This window comes from Zingiber officinale, chromosome 1A, assembly GCF_018446385.1.
Source record: "Zingiber officinale cultivar Zhangliang chromosome 1A, Zo_v1.1, whole genome shotgun sequence".
Classification (NCBI taxonomy): domain Eukaryota; kingdom Viridiplantae; phylum Streptophyta; class Magnoliopsida; order Zingiberales; family Zingiberaceae; genus Zingiber; species Zingiber officinale.
Genome location: NC_055987.1, coordinates 78,840,715 through 78,855,074, shown reverse-complemented (window position 1 = coordinate 78,855,074; position 14,360 = coordinate 78,840,715). Strand labels below are relative to the sequence as shown.

At 37.2% G+C, this 14,360-nt stretch overlaps 2 protein-coding genes across 2 annotated transcripts in view; one reads left to right on the top strand and one right to left on the bottom strand.

Moving 5' to 3' along the window:
- Positions 1-323: 323 nt before the first annotated feature.
- LOC122005720 (subtilisin-like protease) lies at positions 324-2,735 on the top strand. The gene has a single exon (XM_042560866.1). It carries the CDS (start codon positions 333-335, stop codon positions 2,553-2,555), a length of 2,223 nt encoding a protein of 740 aa, XP_042416800.1. The 5' UTR covers positions 324-332; the 3' UTR covers positions 2,556-2,735.
- Positions 2,736-5,693: 2,958 nt separating this feature from the next.
- The window catches only part of LOC121999148 (protein root UVB sensitive 6-like), a 97,288-nt gene continuing 88,621 nt past the window's right edge, over positions 5,694-14,360 (bottom strand). The window contains exons 3-5 of the mRNA XM_042553885.1: positions 6,632-6,990; positions 6,000-6,098; positions 5,694-5,876 (exon numbers count right to left, since the gene is read on the bottom strand). Of these exons, the coding sequence (XP_042409819.1) occupies positions 5,718-5,876; positions 6,000-6,098; positions 6,632-6,990 (617 nt within the window). The 3' untranslated portion in view covers positions 5,694-5,717. The remainder of the gene's footprint in view (positions 5,877-5,999; positions 6,099-6,631; positions 6,991-14,360) is intronic.

Here is a 14,360-nt window from a genome sequence, read left to right as displayed (position 1 = left end):
TTACAATGGTCTCGTCGAATTAGCTGATATAACAAAGTCAGTTATTGACCTGGTCGCTCCCCGCTTTCCAAACAATGATTACGATTTCGTCATTGCATTCTCCTCAACATTCGAAGCAGACGAACTGGTTTTCTTTACATCTCCGCCCCGTACCTTAATCAACATACATTATACCTTAATCTCTTCTACTGCAGTATTTAATCTGCCGGCCGGCATATCCATCCAGATTTGCGCACGGCCTTCTTCTTCATCTCCTTCACACCTATCAGTACTATATAAACTAATATAGATAGCGAACAATAGCGAATTAAACACATTATTAATCTCCATTAATGGAGATCCTCAAAGCTTCTTCCTTCCTCTGCCTAATTGCTCTATTCCACCACCTCTTGTCCCATCCATATCCCACGAATGCTGCTTCTCCACGAAGTACCTACATCATTCACGTTCGGCTGCCGACCACCGTCGGCGCCTCCTTCGACCGCCAAAGCTGGTACAAGTCGTTCGTCACTGCAGTCACTTCGGAGTCGCATTTGCTCTACTCTTACACCAACGTCATGAGCGGTTTTGCTGCTCGGCTGACGGAATCCGAGCTGGCCCTCATGTCTCTCCTCCCTGGGTTCGTCGGCGCCCATTGGGACCCCAAATATCAGTTGCTCACCACCCACACCCCTGACTTCCTCGGTTTGAACCTCCGCAATGGCATCTGGAACCAGTCCAACTACGGCAAGGGCATCATCGTCGGCCTTCTAGACACCGGCATCTTCCCCGATCACCCTTCCTTCAGAGACGCCGGTATGCCGTCGCCCCCTGCCAAGTGGAAAGGCAGTTGTGATTTCAATGTGTCGAGTTGCAACAATAAGCTCATCGGCGCGCGAACATTCCTTGCCGGTTCGTCCTCTGCACCCCCGATCGACGAAGAGGGTCATGGCACCCACACTGCCAGCACGGCCGCTGGCGCGTTCGTGTCGGGTGCTCAGGTACTCGGGAACGCTCTCGGAACAGCCGCAGGGATAGCGCCCATGGCTCACATTGCCATGTACAAAGTTTGCGGACCCGAAGACTGCTCAGGCAGCGATATATTGGCCGCAATGGATGCCGCCGTGTCCGACGGAGTCGATGTGCTCTCGCTTTCCCTCGGCGGAGCTTCTCTGCCTTTCTACGCGGACCCAATTGCGGTGGGAGCCTACGGAGCCATCGAGAAAGGAGTGTTTGTGAGCTGCGCTGGAGGCAACTCTGGCCCTTCGCCGAGCACACTATCGAACGAGGCACCCTGGATCCTAACCGTCGCGGCGAGCACCATGGACCGGAGCATAAGAGTCACCGTAAGTCTCGGAAACGGAAAAATCTTCGACGGCGAGTCTCTGTACCAGCCGCAGGTGTACACCCCCACGCAATATCCTCTGGTGTACGCCGGCGCCCTAGGCACGACGGACGCAGCCTTCTGCGGCAACGGCTCATTGGACGGCGTCGACGTGAAGGGAAAAATCGTCCTCTGCGACCGCGGCGGCGGCATTGCGAGGATCGAGAAGGGCGCCACCGTGCAAAGCGCTGGGGGCGTTGGCATGATCCTGGCCAACCAAGAGCCAGACGGTTACAGCACACTCGCCGACGCTCACTTCCTCCCGGCGTCACACGTGGGTTTCGTCGACGGAGACCAGATCAAAGCTTACATCAACTCTACCGCCAATCCCGCCGCCGGTTTCAGCTTCAAGGGCACAGTAGTTGGCACCTCACCGGCGCCTGCTATCACGTCTTTCTCATCGAGAGGTCCCAATGCTGCAAGCCCAGGGATTCTAAAGCCCGACGTCACCGGCCCCGGCGTGAGCGTCTTGGCCGCGTGGCCGTTCGCCGTTGGACCACCGTCGTCAAACGCCACAGAGGTGAACTTCAACATCATTTCGGGGACTTCCATGTCCACCCCTCATCTCAGCGGGATCGCCGCCCTCATCAAGGCTGCTCACCCGGATTGGTCGCCAGCAGCCATCAAGTCGGCCATCATGACGACCGCCACTGTTTTCGACCGGAATGGATCTCCGATATCGAACGAACAGCACCGCCCAGCCGATCTATTCGCGTTGGGAGCCGGCCATGTTGACCCAGTGCGAGCCACCAATCCTGGCCTTGTCTACGACCTCTCCGCAGATGACTACATCGGCTATCTCTGCGGCTTGGGTTATTCCAGCGTGGAGGTGACGATGATCGCCCGGAGGCCGGTGGTTTGCAAGCTTGTCGCTGGCATTGCCGAAAAGGACTTGAACTATCCTTCGATCTCGGTGGTTCTCGGCGGCAACGGAACTAATTACGTGACGGTGCAGAGGAAGGTGAAGAACGTGGGCTCGGCGGCCTCCAGCTACATGGCCATGGTGGCTGCTCCCCAAGGAGTGGAAGTTCGAGTGACGCCGAGTGTGTTACATTTCAAGACTGTGGGCCAAGAGATGGAGTTCCAAGTGGAGTTCAGCAACGTGGGTGGCACAGGAAATGGAGGCTACCTGAAGTGGGTCTCGAGCAAGTACGTGGTGACCAGTCCCATATCGGTGACATACCACAACTAGTTTAACTCAGACGACGAGGGTTGGTTGGTTATCAATAAAATCCGAGCCATTCAACCTGTCAGTGTTAAAGCAATTCAGATGCTTTTATTTCTTCTTGAATTTTGTCTGAGATGACGCAAATGCTAGTCTGCCCTATTTTCTGTTATAAGATTTGTTCGTGAGCTCATCTATTGGTCTCGATCGTAGCATACAAAAATAAATTAAATAGATTTTCATTGGGTTGACATTGACATTTAACAAGAAGTTAAACAACAACGGGTGTTCTGAATGGATCAGACATCTAAGAATCTTTGATTTGGGTCTTTGGGGATCAACTGTTGTTGGTGTTCTCATTGTTGTTAAATGAGTTCTTTTGGAACATGTTGCTGGCCGAAATTGGCGTTCTAGCTACTTCATGACCACAGGTATCAGGCATTCAAATTATAGCTGTCCCTTAGCTACCTGTCTTTTTCAACTACAGTTGGTATTCATCTTCTGTTTCTATGCGAGTTTTGCTTTGCTTTGTACATCACCTCCTTCTTCTACTAGATAATTAACATTATTCATCCATTAAAATATTCCTCTTACCACGATTCTACTTTCGAATTCGAAGAAATGATAACATTGGTTATGAATAAAGGTACAAAGCATGGGCTCCCACAAGTGGTAAGATAACGGTGGCACCAATTGCAGCATTTATTATCAATTCCCTTCAAAGGCATTTGCCCAATATGATTAATTTTAAAAAGTCCAACTGTAATTGTTGGGCTTCATCTGCTTGAGCATTTTACATTTTTTTTTTATCATTTAGCTCAAAAAAAAAAAAAAAATACTCTTTATGTGTTTTATTCTGTTTTATTGACCGGACGAGAAGTAGGAATATATTTGAGACAAAAACTCTAGAAGCGCATGTTCTAGAATAATTCATTGTCTAGTCGTGGCACCTGCCGTAGCCGTGCATCACCCTTAGAGGTAGAACCAGCATTAGAACAATTGGGAAATCCAACAAGAAGTATGGGCAGGTCGTGGTAGCTACCACGGTTATATCCCACTTTGTTGCTTTGGCAAAATAACTCCAACAATGATGGCCAAAAATGAATATGTTCGCCCCTAGCATCTCTGTCAATTCGTCTCAGGATCAACACGGAGGAAATAAATCACGGGCGATTACTAGCCTTTGGAATAGTGACTAACACATAAGGAAGACATTTATCTCGGCTTTGTCGAGATTCGAACCCCAGACAAAAAAAAAAAAAAAACTTCAACAAGCACCATGGTTTGATCATGTCACTTGTCAGGCCATGGTGCGTTAAATTACGCACTACAAAAAATAAGGCATTTTGGGACAAAATTAGGGACGAATTTAAAAAAAAAATTCGTTGCAAAAATTTTTGGGACAAAATTTGGGACGAAAATTTTTTCGTCCCAAAATAGTTGATGCCAACTTTTGGAACGAATTATGGATTGTTGTAAATTTGGGAACAAATTTGGGGACGAATTTGGCGACGAATAAAATTTTCGTCCCCAAATTCGTTGCAAAAAAGTATACGAATTTGCAACGAAAATTATTTTTGTTGCAAACTTAGGAACGAATTTGGGGACGAATTCACATAAAGTTTCCGCCAAATTTGTCTCTATTTTTGCAACAAATTTGGGGACGAATTCGGTGACAAATTATATTTTGTTGCCAAGTTTGTCCCTAATATTGCAACGAATTTGGGGACAAATTCGGTGACAAAATTTTTTTTGTTGCCATTTTTGTTCCTAAGTTTGCAACGAATAATAAATTTGTTGCAAAACTGGCAACGATTTTGGCAACAAAAACTTGCCAAATTCTTTGATATAATAAGATAAATTTTCGTCCCAGAATTCTGGGACGAATTTTGTTGATTCGTCCCAGAATCTGGGACGAATTTTGGGACAAATTCACAGAATTCGTCCCAGATTCTGGGACGAATGCTGGGACGAAAATAATTTTGTCTCATATTAAAATAGAATTGGGACAAATCATTTTCGTTGCCAAATTCGTCCCTATATCAAATATTTTTTCCAACTTCACTTTATTTCTACAATACAATCCAAATACATAAAAACCAAATTCAAATAACAAATAATATGCATTCAACACATCCTAATTTAACATTCAACACATCCTAATTTAACATTCAACACATCAACTCATAATTCAAGAAATATAAAGATTTCAACAAAGTTTACAAGATCCATCTTGTTCAAGCTGCTAGAAAATATGATACAAAGTTCAACAACCCAATGTTTTATAAGTCCATCATCCATCCAACAACACTAAGAATACATATAGTCATCTTCGTGTGCCACAAAATCTTTGATCTCCATCAAATCTCCTTTGCCTACATAACAACAAATAAATAAACTAGATAATGTGTAACAAGAAAGATTGTAAATATTATACGATATGGCCATGTAAAAAGAATAATTGGAAACAAAATATAAATGTGAAATTCCTTAAACATTCTAATAAAAGCCCTAATTCTAAAAAAAGTCATATTTACCAACGATATGAATCATCCATGTCATAGCAACGGTAAATAAAATTATAAGAATTATTTTGAAGCTAAGTACATGTATCGTAACTATGATACAACCTAATATAATTGGCACATCATATAGAGAGAAAGAGAGAGAGATCTTGTGAAGTATGGTATTAGGGTTCAAATTTTCTCACTTAGTTAACTTTATTTTTCATTTTAATTTGCTGAATTTATAATTTTGTCTTTGGTTGGTATTTAATGTAAACTAAAGGATGTTTAAAATAATTGTTCCTTTCATTGTGTTAACTAGTTGACAATTTCATATGAATAACTTTGGCACATTTTTAACAACTCTTTGCAAAATATTAAGGTAGGAGGATGCATTGTTATCTAGTAAAGAATTTTAGAATAGTGTGATGTAATTCTAGATGAAATATAGAACTTTTATGTATCTATATAGTTTTGAGACTGTACATAGATCAAATTCAGAACTTTTATGCATCATTATCATTGAAGACAAAACAAGAAAGAGCAACTTATTAAAAAGAAGGAGCACAATTAAACAACGATTTAAAGCTAACTTTAACATAATTATTTAAACTTAACTTTATATAATTAAACAACTATAACATAATTATTTAAGTCAAGATCATTACATAAGCAATAAGTGAATTCAACATAGACTACTAATTTTTCTGGGAAAAAAAAAAGAATTTACCTTGAGTATCCAATTGATGGCAACAGCACCTGATGCAGCTGTATTTTTGGATACTCCTACAGAGTTTAACAGTGTCCGTGTTGTGAAAACACCCATGGCTCCACCAAAGAAATGCTGAACAACAAAAAGAAACACTAGTGAGGAACTCAAAACAAAAAAGAAATAACAATTTCCTTCATTGCTATAAGAATAAAGTAACAAATGGATTCACACAACTTCAGATAAACTAGTATTTACCTTCAAAGCCCTCCATCTCATATATGGGACATAAGAAGGTGTCACACTGTCAGGAAAACCTTCAGGCACTACATACGATCTTACGAATGACATCAACTCCTGCGTGTGAATGCGTATTTTAGCAATTCAGCATGGATCTATAATAGCCATCTTAAATACACAAAATATAAGTCGTCACTTGCCTTAGGAGTCACAGGAAAAAAATCAACAATACGTTCAGGAATTTAAGCATAAATAACTTATCTTGATCATCACATAGGTACGTAGGTGAACAAGATGATCCACATTATAGGGGGCAAAAATGAACTAGGACAGCATGGTGAAAGACTAAGGGCAAGCTTCCTCATTTCACAGGATGCATATTGTTCAATATCCGATTTTAGTTTCTACAAAGCCAAGATATTGTTTTGACAAACATTTCTAGGGAAAGCAACCTTGAAAACATCTTCAGTATAATGATTTATGATCTGTCATCTTCTTTAACCTACTGAAGGCAGAGTCTTTCTTTAGAACATCAGAGAACAAGAGACAGTGCCATATAAAAGACATATATAGTCTTGCTTCGTTTCACCAAAAGAGATTAAAATCAATGCAGAGACGAATTGAAGCAAAAGAATGCTCAGAGATGTCACCTCCAAGGGATCCACGGGGCTCTGCATCGGGACGGCGCGCAGAGACGGTCCCTTCCGCGCCTTAGTTCCGGGCGGGCATTCCACGTCGTCCAGCACATAACTCCACCTCCTCCCGTCGATCTCCTCACAGCAGAGGACCCTGAGCGCGGCGAGGGCGAGGTCGAGGTCGGGGTCGACGGTCGCCCCGAACTTGACCTCGGTCTGGATCCGGTCGTCCCGCAGCGGCAGAGCGGTGGGTGAGGCAAGGGTGGCGACAAGTCGGCGCGGACAGCGTCGCGGACGATGTCGCGGGCCTCGAGGCTGGGCGAGGGCTTCAATGGAACCGGAGCCATGGTCAGATCGAGGCGACGGATTGGGCGCTGGAAGAGTGAGGAAGGGGGGATTTAGAGGGCGAGAGTAGAGGGGTCGCCTCGGTTGTGTCGCCGGCGATTTTGGGGACGAATTCCTGGATTCGTCCCTGATTTTGGGACGAATCCAGGATTCGTCCCAGATTTAAGAAAAATTAAAATTAAAATAAAATCATTCGGAAGGTCTAAATATTGATCTAACGATCTCGAAATTTCATGAAACAAGTTTCTTTGGGTTCCTAATTTTCTCATGATCTTAAAAATATCCTCATCCATAATTTTAATCTCATATATTTAGTGTAGTGATTTTTTAACCCGAATTTGACCTAATTCAGGTAAAAAAAAAACACGAAACTCAATATATTATTTTAAAATTAAGGATGAGGATATATTTATGATTAAGGGGAAGTTAGAAACTTATAGACTCTTGTTTCATGAAATTCTGACACCTGTAGACTTATATTTTAAGTTTTAAACACATATTCAAACATGCCTTAAACGTTAACATATTTAATTAATACTAAACTATCTATGTTTCACTAAATATGGACCTAATTATCTCGGAATTTCATGAAACAAGTTTCTACGGGTTCCTAATTTTCTCGTGATCTTAAAAATATCCTCATCCATAATTTTAACATATTATATTAAGTGCGGTAAATTTTTTATTACGAATTAGGTCATATTCATGTTAGAAAATCACCACACTCAATACATTAGGTTAAAATTAAGATTTAGGATATTTTTAAGATCACGAGAAAATTAGAAACCCATAGAAACTTGTTTCATGAAATTCGGAGATCGTTAGGTCCATATTTAGGCATTCTGAATGATTTTTATTTTAATTTTAATTTTTTTTAAATCTGGGACGAATCCAGGATTTGTCCCAAATTTTGGGATGAATTCCTGGATTCGTCCCTGATTTTGGGACGAATCCAGGATTCGTCCCTGATTTTGGGGCGAATCCAGGATTCGTCCCAAAATTTGGGACGAATACAGGTTTCGTCCCAGATTTAAGAAAAATTAAAATTAAAATAAAAGTCATTCGGAAGGCCTAAATATGGACCTAACGATCTCGGAATTTCATGAAACAAGTTTCTTTGGATTCCTAATTTTCTCATGATCCTAAAAATATCCTCATCCATAATTTAATATATTATATTCAGTGCGGTAAATTTTTTATTACGAATTAGGTCATATTCATGTTAAAAAATCACCACACTCAATATATTAGGTTAAAATTTAGATTTAGGATATTTTTAAGATCATGAGAAAATTAGGAACCCAAAGAAACTTGTTTCATGAAATTCCGAGATCGTTAGGTCCATATTTAGGCCTTCCGAATGATTTTAATTTTAATTTTAATTTTTTTTAAAATCTGGGACGAATCCAGGATTCGTCCCAAATTTTGGGACGAAACCCTGGATTCGTCCCTAATTTTGGGACAAATCCAGGATTCGTCCCAAAGTTTGGGACGAATCCTGGATTCGTCCCAGATTTAAGAAAAATTAAAATTAAAATAAAAGTCATTCGGAAGGCCTAAATATTGATCTAACGATCTCGGAATTTCATGAAACAAGTTTCTTTGGGTTCCTAATTTTTTCATGATCTTAAAAATATCCTCATCCATAATTTTAATCTCATATATTTTGTGTGGTGATTTTTTAACCCGAATTTGACCTAATTCAGGTAAAAAAAAACACGAAACTCAATATATTATTTTAAAATTAAGGATGAGGATATATTTATGATTAAGGGGAAGTTAGAAACTTATAGACTCTTGTTTCATGAAATTCTGACATCTGTAGACTTATATTTTAAGTTTTAAACACATATTCAAACATGCCTTAAACGCTAACATATTTAATTAATACTAAACTATCTATGTTTCACTAAATATGGACCTAACGATCTCGGAATTTCATGAAACAAGTTTCTACGGGTTCCTAATTTTCTCGTGATCTTAAAAATATCCTCATCCATAATTTTAACATATTATATTAAGTGCGGTAAATTTTTTATTACGAATTAGGTTATATTCATGTTAAAAAATCACCACACTCAATATATTAGGTTAAAATTTAGATTTAGGATATTTTTAAGATCACGAGAAAATTAGAAACACATAGAAACTTGTTTCATGAAATTCGGAGATCGTTAGGTCCATATTTAGGCCTTCCGAATGATTTTTATTTTAATTTTAATTTTTTTTAAATCTGGGACGAATCCAGGATTCGTCCCAAATTTTGGAACGAATTCCTGGATTCGTCCCTGATTTTGGGACGAATCCAGGTTTCGTCCCAGATTTAAGAAAAATTAAAATTAAAATAAAAGTCATTCGGAAGGCCTAAATATGGACCTAACGATCTCGGAATTTCATGAAACAAGTTTCTACGGGTTCCTAATTTTCTCATGATCCTAAAAATATCCTCATCCATAATTTTAACATATTATATTAAGTGCGGTAAATTTTTTATTACGAATTAGGTCATATTCATGTTAAAAAATCACCACACTCAATATATTAGGTTAAAATTTAGATTTAGGATATTTTTAAGATCACGAGAAAATTAGAAACCCATAGAAACTTGTTTCATGAAATTCCGAGATCGTTAGGTCCATATTTAGGCCTTCCGAATGATTTTTATTTTAATTTTAATTTTTTTAAAATCTGGGACGAATCCAGGATTCGTCCCAAATTTTGGGACGAATTCCTGGATTCGTCCCTGATTTTGGGACGAATCCAGGATTCGTCCCTGATTTTGGGACGAATCCAGGATTCGTCCCTGATTTTGGACGAATCCAGGTTTCGTCCCAGATTTAAGAAAAATTAAAATTAAAATAAAAGTCATTCGGAAGGCCTAAATATGAACCTAACGATCTCGGAATTTCATGAAACAAGTTTCTTTGGGTTCCTAATTTTCTCATGATCTTAAAAATATCCTCATCCATAATTTTAATATATTATATTCAGTGCGGTAAATTTTTTATTACGAATTAGGTCATATTCATGTTAAAAAATTCCCACACTCAATATATTAAGTTAAAATTTAGATTTAGGATATTTTTAAGATCATGAGAAAATTAGGAACCCAAAGAAACTTGTTTCATGAAATTCCGAGATCGTTAGGTCCATATTTAGGCCTTCCGAATGATTTTTATTTTAATTTTAATTTTTTTTAAATCTGGGACGAATCCAGGATTCGTCCCAAATTTTGGGACGAATTCCTGGATTCGTCCCTGATTCTGGGACGAATCCAGGATTCGTCCCAAAATTTGGGACGAATCCAGGTTTCGTCCCGGATTTAAGAAAAATAAAAATAAAAATAAAAGTCATTCGGAAAGCCTAAATATGGACCTAACGATCTCGGAATTTCATGAAACAAGTTTCTTTGGGTTCCTAATTTTCTCATGATCTTAAAAATATCCTCATCCATAATTTTAATCTTATATGTTTAGTGTGGTGATTTTTTAACCCGAATTTGACCTAATTCAGGTAAAAAAAACACGAAACTCAATATATTATTTTAAAATTAAGGATGAGGATATATTTATGATTAGGGGGAAGTTAGAAACTTATAAACTCTTGTTTCATGAAATTCTGACTTCTGTAGACCTATATTTTAAGTTTTAAACACATATTCAAACATACCTTAAACGCTAACATAGCTTAATTAATACTAAACTATCTATGTTTCACTAAATATGGACCTAACGATCTCGGAATTTCATGAAACAAGTTTCTACGGGTTCTAATTTTCTCATGATCTTAAAAATATCCTCATCCATAATTTTAACATATTATATTAAGTGCGGTAAATTTTTTATTACGAATTAGGTCATATTCATGTTAAAAAATCACCACACTCAATATATTAGGTTAAAATTGAGATTTAGAATATTTTTAAGATCACGAGAAAATTAGGAACCCATAGAAACTTGTTTCATGAAATTCGGAGATCGTTAGGTCCATATTTAGCCCTTCCGAATGTTTTTTATTTTCTTTTTAATTTTTCTTAAATCTGGGACGAATCCAGGATTTGTCCCTGATTTTGGGACGAATCCAGGATTCGTCCCAAAATTTGGGACGAATTTTGGGACGAATCCTGGATTCGTCCCAGATTTAAGAAAAATTAAAAAGAAAATAAAAATCATTCAGAAGACCTAAATATGGACCTAACGATCTCCGAATTTCATGAAATAAGTTTCTATGAGTTCCTAATTTTCTCGTGATCTTAAAAATATCCTCATCCATAATTTTAATATATTATATTCAGTTCGGTAAATTTTTTATTATGAATTAGGTCATATTCATGTTAAAAAATCACCATACTCAATATATTAGGTTAAAATTTAGATTTAGAATATTTTTAAGATCATGAGAAAATTAGGAACCCAAAGAAACTTGTTTCATAAAATTCAGAGATTGTTAGGTCCATATTTAGGCCTTCCGAATGATTTTTATTTTAATTTTAATTTTTCTTAAATCTGGGACGAATCCAGGATTCGTCCCAAATTTTGGGACGAATTTCTGGATTCGTCCCTGATTTTGGGACGAATCCAGGATTTGTCCCAAATTTTGGGACGAATCCTGGATTCGTCCCAGATTTAAGAAAAATTAAAATTAAAATAAAAATTATTCGGAAGGCCTAAATATGGACCTGACGATCTCGGAATTTCATGAAACAAGTTTCTTTGGGTTCCTAATTTTCTCATGATCTTAAAAATATCCTCATCCATAATTTTTATCTCATATATTTAGTGTGGTGATTTTTTAACCCAAATTTGACCTAATTCAGGTAAAAAAAACACGAAACTCAATATATTATTTTAAAATTAAGGATGAGAATATATTTATGATTAAGGGGAAGTTAGAAACTTATAGACTCTTGTTTCATGAAATTCTGACATCTGTAGACCTATATTTTAAGTTTTAAACACATATTCAAACATGCCTTAAACGCTAACATACTTAATTAATACTAAACTATCTATGTTTCATTAGATATGGACCTAACGATCTCGGAATTTCATGAAACAAGTTTCTACGGGTTTCTAATTTTCTCATGATCTTAAAAATATCCTCATCCCTAATTTTAACATATTATATTAAGTGCGGTAAATTTTTTATTACGAATTAGGTCATATTCATGTTAAAAAATCACCACACTCAATATATTAGGTTAAAATTTAGATGTAGGATATTTTTAAGATCACGAGAAAATTAGGAACGCTTAGAAACTTGTTTCATGAAATTCGGAGATCGTTAGGTCCATATTTAGGCCTTCCGAATGATTTTTATTTTTTTTAATTTTTCTTAAATCTGGGACGAATCCAGGATTCGTCCCAAAATTCGTCCCAAAATTTGGGACGAATCCTGGATTCGTCCCAGATTTAAGAAAAATAAAAAATAAAATAAAAATCATTCGGAAGGCCTAATATGGACCTAACGATCTCGGAATTTTATGAAACAAGTTTTTTTGGGTTTCTAATTTTCTCATGATCTTAAAAATATCCTCATCCATAATTTTAATATATTATATTCAGTGCGGTAAATTTTTTATTACGAATTAGGTCATATTCATGTTAAAAAATCACCACACTCAATATATTAAGTTAAAATTTAGATTTAGGATATTTTTAAGATCATGAAAAAATTAGGAACCCATAGAAACTTGTTTCATAAAATTCCGAGATCGTTAGGTACATATTTGGCCTTCCGAATGATTTTTATTTTATTTTTTATTTTTCTTAAATTTGGGACGAATCTTGGATTCGTCCCTAAATCTGGGACGAATCCAGAAATTCATCCCAGAATTTGGGACGAATCCAGGATTCATCCCAGAATTTGGGACGAATCCAGGATTCGTCCCAAATTTAAGAAAAATAAAAAATAAAAGAAAAATTATTTTGGAAGGCTTAAATATGGACCTAACGATCTCGAAATTCTATGAACCAAGTTTCTATGGATTTCTAATTTTCTCATGATCTTAGAAATATCTTCATCCATAATTTTAACATACTATATAAAAGCGGTGAATTTTTTATTATGAATTAGGTCAACTTCGGGTTAAAAAATCACCCTACTAAATATATGAGGTTAAAATTATGGATGGAGATATTTTTAAGATCATAAGAAAATTAAAAACCCATAGAAACTTGTTTCATAAAATTCTGAGATCGTTAGACCCATATTTAAGCCTTCCAAATGATTTGTCTTTTATTTTTTATTTTTCTTAAATCTGGGACGAATCCTGGATTCGTCCCAAAATCTGGGACGAATCCTGGATTCGTCCCAAAATCTGGGACGAATCCTGGATTCGTCCCAAAATCTGGGACGAATCCTGGATTCGTTCCAAAATCTGGGACGAATTCTAGATTCGTCCCAGATTTTGGGACGAATTTTGCAACGAAAATAATATTCGTTGGAAATATGCGACGAAAATGTTTTGTTGCAGATTTCGTTTCTAATTTGTATCAAATTTTTTTTTTTGTTGCCAAAATTGTTGCGATTTTGGGACGAAAATTTTTTGTCCCAAACTTTCGTACCTAAATTATTATTTTTTTGTAGTGACGATGACGACACCCCCAGGTTTTTAGGAAAGTACATTAATTTTTTTTTATCTTTTCAAGTTATAAAAGAACCAAGGGGTACCTATTAATTTGAGGCATCGGGGAGTTCTTAAAAGAGAAGCTCCATCGAGGTTTCTCATGATAAGGAACCCAAGAAGAGAATCATCTTCCAAGAGCTACAAGGATTTCATCCACTAAGGAGATAAGGAGATCTTCCGAAGTCAACATCTATGGCTGAGTTCCTTTTACACTTTTCTCTTACTTTGAGTTTGTAAAATTGCTTAACTCCATGTCTTTGGCTGTATCTCCATTTATATAGAGTAGTTTTTCTTAATTTTAGGATTAGATAGTAATCCGATATTGAATTGATAATTGTATATTGCTATTCATATCTTTTATTGTATAATGTGTTGATCCTTGATCTAGTTATTAGTGCACTTAGCATGCCAATATATCTTAACGAATGTTATCACAGACCTTGGGTTAAGGAGCAAGAATTGAAAGATGAACTCCGAACTCAGACCTATAATAATTAGACTTGAGAGGTTATGCACGAAGGTAGTTCAAACTCTCTTGAGGATACCATCTGATATCATAGAACTTAAGGGGTTTATGATGATTCGACCTCACAAAGTAATGCTAGCAATCTAGGAGTGTTAGAGTGTATACTAAAAGTTTAGCTTTTTGTATAAACATTTATTTTGAAATAATAATCGCATTGGTCAAATATCTACATTTATGTTAAGTGTAGTTGTCCATTTAATTTATATTGTAGATAACATGGTATGAGGTGACGCACAGAAGATCAT